Genomic DNA, 12,119 nt, shown 5'->3' with positions numbered 1-12,119 from the left:
TCGAAAAATGCACCAATGATCCATAAAAAAATTTTATAGTCTATTTGGTCCCTAAAAATTACATTTTTTATACCTGTCGGTCTTTTATATCCCTCTGCATTAAAAAACTCTCCTAAATGCCATGAAGGGCATTTTCGGTATCTGGGAATTACAGTTTTGGTACCTCTTCAATCATGCAATTATTTTGGACCTACATAAAAGCACTTTTTACAACAAAAAATATTTTCTTTTGAATTAATTCACTTAAATTTTTTAAATAATTACTTGAATAACGTATAGATTAAGCTTTATAATGAAAAAATTACTATATTTCACTTTAATATTTTTAGTAAAAAAATGTTACTTGTAAGAGTTAGCTTTAATTTATGTTAGATATAATTCATAAATTTAATTATTATATTTAAAAAATATTTTTCACTATACTATATTTTAATTAACATAATTAAAATATTTATTTTTCACTTAAGTATATTAACATTTTAATATTTAAGTAACATTTTTTAATAAAAATTTAAGTAAAATTTTTAAGTAAAAATAAATCCCACAAAGAATTTTCTATAATCCACTTTAATATTAAATGTTACTGTTTAATATAATTTTTTCGTTGCAAACATACCGATTAAGTCGTATAATAAATAATATTTAATTTTAAAAATAAATAAAGCATAATTAAAACATTTGGTTTCTTATTTAAATTTTTAAAATCATAAAGCATCAAATATTATTTAAATGAAAGTATAATTGAGTTTATAAAAGAAAATGGTGATGGAAGAAAAAATGAAAAAAATTAAAAGGACAGTAGAAAGGTCCAAGATGCTCTAGAACTTTAAATATTCACACTAGTGGTGCCTAGGTTTACTTTAGTCTTATCGTATCAAAAATGATATAAAAAATTTTAAGGACCATTGGTGCATTTTTCGACAAAATCAGAGACTATTAGTGTAGTTCACTCTTTTTTAAAAAATTAACATTCACGTGAAGTAACACTAGATTTGAGACACGCCTCTATATGTAGAAGCTAACACCATATCACATGGGTGATTAATTGTAATCAAAACTCTAAGATAGCTGATTAATTACACACATCCCCTCCAAAAAAGGCAAATCTAAGATGCCAAATTTTAGATAAAAACATGATCAATCAACCGACAATCGAACACCATCGACGCCAAAATCTATGAGTGTGTCGAAGATTAAGACATGCGGCAGTTTTCTGCAGACTATTATACAAAAAAAATTATAATTTCGTTAATATATTTTGTATTGGTTAATAATTTAGTCATTAGTTTGTGGCGTAATTAGTGGTGTCTAATCTCGTGACTTGGCAAATTTGCTACCTTTGGTTAGTGCACATTTTCCGATTCTAAATCTAGAGGCTCCATTTCTATTGGCTAGAGGTGAATAGGTCTAAGTGTGCTAGATAAAGATTCTTGATCGTGCGCATGATTAATTGGATCATTATTTTATTCACTGCAATAATTAAACTTAGAGAAAGGTATATATATGATGTACTAAATAGAGTAGACATTATATTCGAGGTGTGTTAATGTTATAATATGTGCAATAAAATTATGGAGCCAATGCTGTCCACGCACACAAAAATACTCCCTTCGTCCCAACTTAATTATCACTATTTTCCATTTCAGTCTGTCCCAACTTAATTGTCACACTTTATTTTTACAATAAATGGTAAGTAGGTGACACTTTCCTGTAACTCACTTCACTCACATTTTATTATAAAATCAATATTAAAAAGTGGATCTCACATTCCACTAATTTTTCCAACCAACTTTTCTTTACATTTATTAAACTCGTGTCCACTTCAAGAGTGACAATTAAGTTGGGACGGAGAGAGTATATAAATAATTATTTCTCTTATAACTATGTTTGGGTGTTTTCTTCTTCGAACAAAAATTAGACGGTGAATTAGTGTGCACAATATATGTTGCATCTATTGGCATGTTCTCTAATTTATCCCACGGAATCATAATGAATTTGGAGGAAATTGTAGAGAACTAGGAGTATTCTAATATGAATTGCGACACTTTGTTTTGTTAGATATTCTAATATACAAGATAGTTGTCCCATTGAGGAAACACTAGTTGCCAAATGGACTTAATATATGAATCAGTTAAGTATGAACGGTTTAAAACTGTCATTAAATCAATTTATGAAGTTGATTAAACAAGTGTATGCATCCCTTTCTATGACATAATAAAGCTCGATCTATCCCTTTATCTATTATCCAAATATTTTTATATTACTCGTATAATAAATTGTTGATGAAGGACCCCAAGTTATCTAATTAATTAGTTAATTATGTGAAACACCGTAGATAATGCAAGAGGAAGAAAAAACTAGTATAGGGTTTTTACTTCATATTTCTCTAAATTAATTAACATAAGAAATTACCCTTGACAATTTATGTAGTCGACCCCTTTAACATGCAACATCAATTTTTAAAAGTACTACTTATTTACCTTGTCTATACATACCAATAATTGATAAAATAAGATAAGATAAAATTGCATATGGATTCCACAACCCCATGATTTGAATACACATATATACATAATTACACATATATAATGGCTTTGACCTAGAAGTTGTAACAATCGATCTAATTGTCTAATATTATATTATCGGAATTAACTTGCTTAGTATCACCGATCGTTTATACCAAAAAATAAATTAATATATGTGTGAAAATGAGCATGGGCGGCGGTGTATTAAAATTTAATATATTTGAGTTGACTAATTGGCTACCATTAAATCTAATACAACTTGTACTTGATTACTCAACCTATATTTATTTAATAAAATTATAAAACAGACAACTGCCAACTGATAAACGGCATTTAAAAATGACTTGATGTAGCAAAGTAATATTTTAAAGAGACTAGAATATAAATATTAAGTTAAATATGTGGGATACAAATATCCAAGTAATTTGATCACGACACTGTTAATTAATTATTCATGAAAAAGTAATAAGTCGACGTGCATGGCTCTTTGCCTAGCAAAATTACCAGAAGAAATCAAATTAATGATTGCTGCCACTGCCAGCAATGAAAAATAAAAAATAAAACAAGGTTGTTTATGCATTTGTTAGTTCATTTATTGGATTATATATGTATGCTTGTCGACATGAAAGTGGTATAGTAATTATTAACAGAAACATTGGGCGGTAATGCATGTGAAACACTATCTAAACTATGTATGTAGATATATAGGATTCTAATTAAATTAATCATCGAATAAACTTAATACATCTGCATAAAGTCCAAATGGAGGAGACATATTATTCAAGATAAGTCCATTGTACCTCACGACAAGTAGGTATCAATATATTCCGAAGTGAAATGTTTTTATAACTTATAATTGAGTTATTATGTATGTGCATGTACGTAACGACTTCAAGCCTTTTGATATACTAGCCTTTTGATATACTAGCTATAAAGAGAATAAATTATTTGACAATGACCCCAAGTAATACATGTTCATGAAATAGACACAATACTAATTAATTACAAAAATAAAATCATATAATGTGACGAAACACTTCACGTTGGTCTATTTGGCTTATCCAATTGATTATAATGTGTGGTCCAACCTTAATAAACAAATAATATAATGTTCAATTTATTGTACTCCATCCACTATGTGAATCTGATTTCACATTGTATGAACCATCTTCTAATTAATTACAATTCTCTTCTTTTCGTAGTCAACGATCTTTTCGTATACATGTGGCGGCTTGTACTGACATAATACAAAGACAAGTTACGAATACTCAAACGCCATATGTATAGTACAAACATATGGTGTGTGCTATGTCGGATTGCCCGAAGACACGAACCATAACTATTGCCTACCGATTGTCCCCTCGGCAGCAGTTCCCACGTGAAAAACGTGTTCGTTTTGTACACACACGAGATGCGCATGTCCAAATCTGAAGCGGAAGCATATATATTTTCAAATCCTAATGCTTCCGCTCTTGAACAATTGCGGGTAGGCCACCACGCAGAGTGGCGGTCAACCCGGGCATGAACTTTGGACCTTGACCTGACCCGGTCACATGAATGTCGAACCTTCGTATTAGAGAGAGCGCGACTGCCTTCATTTCCACCAACGCCATCTCCTTGCCCAAACAAACCCTAACCCCGCCCTGAAAAACCGGGTACTTAAACGAGTCTTGCGGCTTGAAAACTCCGTTTTCGAGCCATCTACTCGGGTCGAATTCGAGCCGGTCTTCCCCCCAAATCCGCTCCATTCGCCCCATCGCATACGGATGGTATGTAACCCTAGTTCCCCTCGAGACGAAAGTGCCGTCGGGTAAAACATCGTCGTTTTCGCAGAATTTCGAATCAAATTGCACCGGCGGGAAGAGGCGCATGCTCTCGTGCACCGCCGCGTGCAGGTGGTGCATCTCCCGGAGCTCCGCGAACGTCGCGCCCTCGTCTCTCGACTCCCCCATCACGCGGTCGGACTCCTCGCGGATAGATTCGACGGCGGAGGGGTTCCGGCTGAGGAGCCAGAAGAAGGTGGTGAGCGCCGACGCCACCGTGTCGCGGCCGGCGAGGAGGAAACTGACGACGATGTCTCGTAAAAAGACTTCATCGTCGGTCGTCGCCATGAATCTCGAAAGGAGATCTCCGCCGCCGCCGCCGTGCTCGCGCTTGTGCCTAATCACCTCCTCCGCGAGTCCGTGGACGGATCTAATCGCTTGCTTCAACCTCTTCTCCGATCCGAGATTGAGAAACCGCTTCATCCTCCACACAATCGGCGACGTCGCGACGGCTCTCTCCGCCGAGAGCCTCGACGCGAGATCAAACGCCGCCGCGAAATCGCTCGCCGGAAGCGACGGAATTAAGCACTCCGGATCCAATCCGAAGGAGAATCGGCATATACTGTCGAAGGAGAATCGCCGGAAAATATCCTGCAGATCGAAATCGGATCCCGATCGGAGAATTGGAACGAGCCTCGATTCGATCTCGGAGCTGACGATATCGAACGCGTAGGATCTCACCGAAACACTCCCAAGCTCGAGACTCGCCATTTTGCGCTGGAACCGCCACAGATCGCCGTCAACGTTGAAGATGCCGCGGCCGAGGAGATCTCCCAAAATCGCGGAGAACTGCTTCCCCTTGGGATAATTGACGAAATTCGTCTTCAGCATGTGCTCGACATTAGCCGGATTGGCGGTGATCACGTTGCCGAGGACGTGAACGTGGATCGTTCCGGTGGGGGATTCGGCGAGGAGGTGGGTGTACCAATCGCAGAGATTGTTGTACTTCAGCGTCCACGTCGAAGTGAGGAAAGTTTGGCAAGTTTCGCAGGCGCAATACGGCTTCATCCGCGCTACAAAAACCATGGCGGCGGAGAGGAGGAAGAGGAGGGAGGCGAGGCCGAGCTGCAGCAACTCCATTGATGGTTGGTTTGTAGAGAGAGAGAGAGAGAGTGGTGTGAGAGTGTTTAATGATGGGAAGGTGAGAGGCGAGATGGATGTGTGTGAATATATAATGTTCGGTTGTGTGGGAAAATTGTGGGCTGGTTTTGAAATCAAATATTAAATGGATATTTAAATAATTTTATTAGTGGTGGGTTAGATTTTTTGGGATGATTTGGCAGTTATTTGACAGCTGAAAGTGGGAATTAGGAGAGGGGTCGATTTGGGAAAATAGGGAAAAGGCACGAAGAAATTGGCACAAAAAACGCGTGTGACAAAATATTGATAAGACAGCGTAGGTGTTGTATTGTATGCGTGTGTGAATATGTTTGATAATCATTTAAGTAATTTAGTTTAATAAAGTTAACAGGAAATTTGGTGGGGTGACCAGATTAACATCTTTGTTTAATAATGTGCATGTGAGATGGCCATATAATAAGGAACTATTAATGTTTCTCTTCAGAAAATGTTAGCGAGTTTGAGTATTAGTAGTAAGTTCTAGTAACTCAACTACTCTTAACACTAGTTTTATTCTTTCTTCTCTCTCAACCACTAACTCACCTACTTACTTTTAACACTAGTTTAAATAAGTATGCTGTGATTACAACAAAAATGTCTCATTTATTACTTATATACTTTTGGACAACTTAGTTATGTGTCATGGTGTGGCATAAGTGACTCATTTTTATTTTAAAAATAAGTAATGTAAAAGACTTGTATAGGACTAGGAGCACGCACTGCCATTAAATGAAGTTTTAATTGAAGTGATCAAGTGTTAATTAAAACAGGTAATTGTCATCTATTTTGGCATGTAGTATGAATTAGTCGAGCACAAAAGAGTCGTTCTCCAACAATAATTGTGATGAGCCAATTAATAATAATAGATAAGGAGTACTAAGTAGTGTTTAGGATTATAATTAAATGAGTTATGTGGACATATATAATAGTTATTGAAAATAAATGAGATATTAATCCTAGCTCTGAGTAAAAATATAGGCTTTGTTTAGGTTAACGACATCAAGATCAATTGTATACTTAATTATTCATGGTATTGTTAATTGTTAATTATATTTATATATACATATATAGTCCTTTTTTGAATTGTCACACAGGTGACCACGTTTTAGATTGCCAGTCCAAATAGGAGGTTGGCCTTGAATTTGGACGCCCAATTTTTTCAATTTCATAATTTCTAAAGAATTCTAGACTACTTTCCAAATAATTTTAGAAAAAAAAAATGGGGTTGGTCAAAACTCGAGATTTTGACTAACAATACATTATGCTTTGTTGTTTTATTCATATTTATTCATGGATGCTGCTTGACTAGAAAACTTGAGGTATATATAGTGAATTATATACACACACGTCAATTTTTAAGATTTAAAAAATACTAGTACTATTATGATATCCCTTTTTAGAGTTTGAACTATTATTGGAACATTCTTTAAATTGTTACATACACCAAGCTCGTTATACCAATTCCAACCATCTAGAATTAAGACATCATATAATGGTAATACTGCCTCACCATGAGACAATAAATACAAATTCGGCATATATTTTAAATTTAAGTTTGAAATTTTTATATAGGAATTGTGTATTTTAAATTTTATTTGATAATATATTTTTAGTTTATTCGGATAATTATAGCCACTTTTGTATAACAATTATATGAAATTTGAATAAAATTAAATATTATATAAAAAAATTACAAAAATAAGTTTGGTAGGGGTTCAACCGTTCAAGCCCTTGAGCTCTCTATTTGTAAGTGTTGGCCAATGACGATATATATTTTTATAAATATATGGTTCAATAATTAAGGAAATTATATTTAACCATGAAATATTTTGTAAGCATGAAATTTTATTCCCATCAATATGTTGTTTTTTTCGACTCTACACATGAAACACGAATATTACGAAAGGCCAAGTCATAGTCAACCAATACGAATTTGGTGGATATATATTAGAAAAATAAAAAATCCACTTGTTGAAAATTGATTTAGCCCTCCGAGTATAGTGGAACTTGTGCTAATTTTAATTCTTTTTAATATACTTTGAAAATTTCAGTAATAAAAATAATTTAGACAGCATGCGACAATCGGATTTTCTAGATAACTTTTGAATCAACATTTTTCAATCAAAATATTATACTATACTATATTAATTAATATTCAAACATACATTAATCAACTATTCGTTCTTGTATAGCATGTGTGTCAATATTGCTAGAATCATGTCGACGTCATCGGCCAATCAGAATTTAATAATAATAATAATAATGTTGTAGTAAATTTAATAATTGGGGTATTTGCTTCTGGAGTATCGAATTACTGATTTGTTATGACTTTAAAATTAATCAAGATTCTGACAATAAGATTGTATGATAACTTTGTGTTATTATTGGATTAATAAAAACAATGTTACAATATAGACAGTAAATCAAAGTAACATTATACCAAATAAAAATTTTCATTTGGCACACAATCTTACGTTATTTTTGTTAGAGGTTGATAGTGTCACGTAACTAAGTCTTATATAATTATGCTATGTTAGCACCGAAATCAAAATTCCATAATTTACATATAATTTAAAATAAATATACAAAATTAAGTTTAGAATTTTTTTAGCACATTACCTATTATTAATTTATTAGCAATAAAAATCTCACCAAACTGCAAACACGCCCGGATATGCTACGTGTGAATCCGATATAATGGACCCGGTGATGATACTACTTTCTAACTAGTACAATTTATTCAAATATAATTCGGCTTATATTAAATAAAATCGCATGATATAATTTCTTAATAATGACGTCTATTAAAACAAATTCGACTTTTATTGCAAATCAAAATGTACCCATGCCTAATAGATACTACTGTCATTAACGTTTTGCAAGTCATGTTTGGTAAAGTGTTCACATGAGTCAAATGCCAATATTTTTCAAGCCACCAAAATTAACTATAATCGGTTGGTAACGTCAAAAGTCTTTTAAAATCCTTTCGTCTTCGACAACGATCTCGGTCTTTCAGTTGACCGTAATCGTAATCACTATTGGGTATTGATGTGATTTTGAAAGTAAAATACATATATTAAAAAAATGTGAATACTAGTATAACATGTTTTCACGCTTTTCATATAGCTCTGGCTAGATACATAGCCGGTTCATTCTCCGAACTTCATCAAGTTAGCTAACCAGGACAAGTTAAATACACCATACCAGAATGATAGAAGAGCGTTTCTTCTTGTCTGAACTTACAATCTTTCTGTTTCGTTCATTATTTTTTCTTGGTTTCAAATTTATAATTTGTCAAGCTAGGAGTTATCTATTTAACGACTTATTATATATACTTTTGACATTACCTGGCCTACTAAATAACGATTGCTTTGACCAGCCCGAGAGTGTTTCTTCTCGACTCAACTTACAGTTATTCTGTTATAAGTATTTCAATAACACATTATCTACATGCTACAACGAAATAAAACAGTCTGGTTCGAATAATGAACGTTATTGTGTTCAACTTAGACACGCTAAAATTTATTTTTCAATGTTCCACAATAAATTGAACCATATTAATTACCATACAAAGATTGGATTAAAAACAAATTAAATTAAATTAAATTAAATTCAGTCCCAAATCATGTCGACATGATTCCTTATGTTCTCTCTATTCACAATATTGTGCGTGCTGGACTTAACGTCGTTTTCTCTACTTGCATAATAAATCAATTTTATTACACACTACCTATTTAGCCAGTTGTGGGCAATCAACTGTGCAATTTGAAGTCGTTATCTCATAACTGGAAATTAACAGGCAGGAAAAAAAGGACATATTAAATAATTACTTTTACTTTTGGAAAATTGATGACTCACATTTATCTCGAATCTAAAAAGAGCAAAGTCACATTTTGCACGTTTTGAATGAGAAATTAATGTATATTAACAGTTTAACGTACGATGATGTTGACAAGTATCTATTGCATATACTATTCCTCCAAATCAGGAAAAATAGACCTATTGCACGTTTTTTAGATTTTTTTCATTGTTATTTAAAAAGATAGTTGTGGAGATAATTATATCAGCCAATAAATTTTTTTTCTATAAAAATTAATAATGGTTCGCATTAAATTTTGATCTACTACTCCCTCCGTTCCACAATAATAGAGACATTTCTTTTCAGCACGGAGATTAAGAAAAAATGTGTTAGGTGAGTTAAGTAAAGGGAGAATAAAGTGGAAAATGAAAAGAATAAAGCTACGCGGCCACATTATGGCCAACCATAAATTAATTAAATAACAAAAAAATAGATTTTTTTTCAAATTTTTGGTTTAATACTACTTGATTTTACTTTTATATCACCTTCATTATATGTTGCTCAACATGTTAGTGTTGCTATTTCGTAGTTTTTGCTCAACTTATTACTACTGTCATTTCTTGATTGTTGCTCAACGTATACAGTAATTCGTGATATTAATGTGTTTTACGTAGTGAAATTCAAAGATAAGTATCAACTTACAAGTCCATTCACACACATATAAGTTTATATCGGTAATTCTAATTTTTTATACATGTAAATGGACTAAATTAACTCTTTATGGCCGGCCACATTATGGCCATTTAGCATCACTCAAATGAAAAAGGTAGAGAGATGAAGAGAGAAAAAAGTAAGAGAGACTAAAGTAGGTGTGGAAAAATGTGTTGACTTTTACTAAAAAGGAAAATGACTCTATTATTATGGAACGTATCAAAATGGGAAAATGACTCTATTAGTATAGAACGGAGGGAGTAGTAATTAAATAGTACTCCCTCCGTCCATGAATAAGAGTATCCGCAATAGCGGACGAACACACGTCTTACCGACCGGCTAGCGGCTCGGGCGTCGCGTTCGTCCGCTATTGCAGTCGGCGAAAGCGGGACGGACGAACGGGGTGGACGAGCGGTCATCCGCGGTGTGATGGCATTAGACGATCGCTCTTCCGCTATTGTGATGACGCGATCGGCGAGCGCTATATTTTTTTTACTCCAACTCTATATATACGGCTCGTTGCACTTCATTTCATTTGCACCACTTGTTGCACTATATATACTTTTTTAATTGAAATGTGTATGTTTTTTTTAAAAATAAAATGGTTGCAATTTTTCCGTATTTGTGTCGAATTTTTAATTCTGTAAAGTTCATTACTAGTAATTTACACAATTAATCACCTCAAATTGTAAAGTGTGAGCGTTGTACATGATCATTGCTCTCGTTTGATTCTGAGAGCATCTGCAACCCGTCTTGTTGCTGTCTCTATCTCGTCTCGGAGAGACGAGACCGCATCGAGACAGCGTTGCGGGCTCCGCCTCGTCCCCATCTCGTTCCGTGTCTTGTCGCGGAGAGGCAGTCCGCGAGCTGTCTCGCCACGCACGTTGGCCACGTGACGAGCTGTGGTTCGTTCGTGACGTCCACTCGCCAGCCCGCGAGTGAGCGTCGTTTATTTCCGTTGAAAATGTATGTTTTTTTTGTTTTTTTTTAAATTTAGAAAACATTTGAAAAAAAAATCCCAAAATTATACTAGCCGTTTATAGTCGTTTTTACATATTTTTAATTTTTGGGCAAAATTTGGCAACCAGTAGACGCACATGATCGCCATTAAATAATTCTTTATTCTGCTTCTTTGAGTTTTGAGATTTTGAATTTAGAGAGAGTGAGCGGAAAATTTTAAATTATGTAATTTTTAATTTTTTATGATTTTATTAATGTGGTTTTTTATTTTTTTAGAATTTTAAGTTGTAATTTTATTTTATTTTATTTAATGAAGTGTGTTTTTATTAATTGAATTTGTTGAAAATAAAATAAAAAATAAAATTGAATGAATAGTTAAGGGATGAGATGATTAAGAGATGGAGGGTTGCAGATGATGTCTCTTAGTTAATAGATGGGATGAAAAGTACAGTGGGGTTCATGAATAGTGAAGAGATGAGATGGTTAAGAGACAACCTTGCGGATGACCTGATATTTTAAAAGTATTTCTGAATACCTCAAAAATCATCTTTTCATGTTATAGAGAACATTGATAAATCGCGAGCTTTAATTTTGATGTGACTTGTAAAAGTTAATGACATAAATAATTATATTTAATGTACTACTATAATTAAATTAAATTGATAAAATGAACCAATACTCAGAAATATTTGATTCTTTGGCCAACTTTTTGCATTTTGACTAATTTTTCCTCTCCTTTTTGGCCAAGTATTAATTAAAGTAATTAATTTATCATAATTAGCTGCTTTAATTTCATCATTTAACTAATTTTTTATGTGTCATTCATTTCCAGTTATAGTGATTATATCTTTATCGCTTTTCGAGACTAAATAGGACCTAATAAAAACGTTTTAGTTCTGATTTTACGAAATAAGGATTATCTTTTGAGTCGAGTGGAATACAAATTTCTTTCTGTATTTTCTTTATTGATCCTTTCCGGAATCAAATTGCTCAATTGAAAACTGAGAAGAAAATAGTTTTTTCCTGTCCTATCCAATGAATGTATAAATATATACACACAAAATACAACAACGCTTCTTAATTTTACAATAACATGTTCATTTTGTGATTTTTTATATTAAAATGACATTTATTTTGATGACAATTATGTATCAAACGAATATCACACGTACAGATTGTTTT

At 33.3% G+C, this 12,119-nt stretch overlaps 1 protein-coding gene across 1 annotated transcript; it reads right to left on the bottom strand.

The window, feature by feature from the left end:
- Window positions 1–3,626: 3,626 nt before the first annotated feature.
- Window positions 3,627–5,551, bottom strand: LOC121810976 (cytochrome P450 94C1-like). The gene has a single exon (XM_042211725.1). It carries the CDS (start codon window positions 5,426–5,428, stop codon window positions 3,983–3,985), a length of 1,446 nt encoding a protein of 481 aa, XP_042067659.1. The 5' UTR covers window positions 5,429–5,551; the 3' UTR covers window positions 3,627–3,982.
- Between the last annotated feature and the right edge of the window lie 6,568 nt (window positions 5,552–12,119).

This window comes from Salvia splendens, chromosome 7 (genome assembly GCF_004379255.2).
Source record: "Salvia splendens isolate huo1 chromosome 7, SspV2, whole genome shotgun sequence".
NCBI lineage: Eukaryota > Viridiplantae > Streptophyta > Magnoliopsida > Lamiales > Lamiaceae > Salvia > Salvia splendens.
Note: the sequence above shows the minus strand (reverse complement) of the source record. Positions and strands in the feature narration are given on the sequence as shown.

What these genes read in the sequence shown, in the direction of transcription:
- LOC121810976 (XM_042211725.1), bottom strand. Translation starts at nt 5,428, where the DNA reads ATGGAGTTGCTGCAGCTCGGCCTCGCCTCCCTCCTCTTCCTCCTCTCC.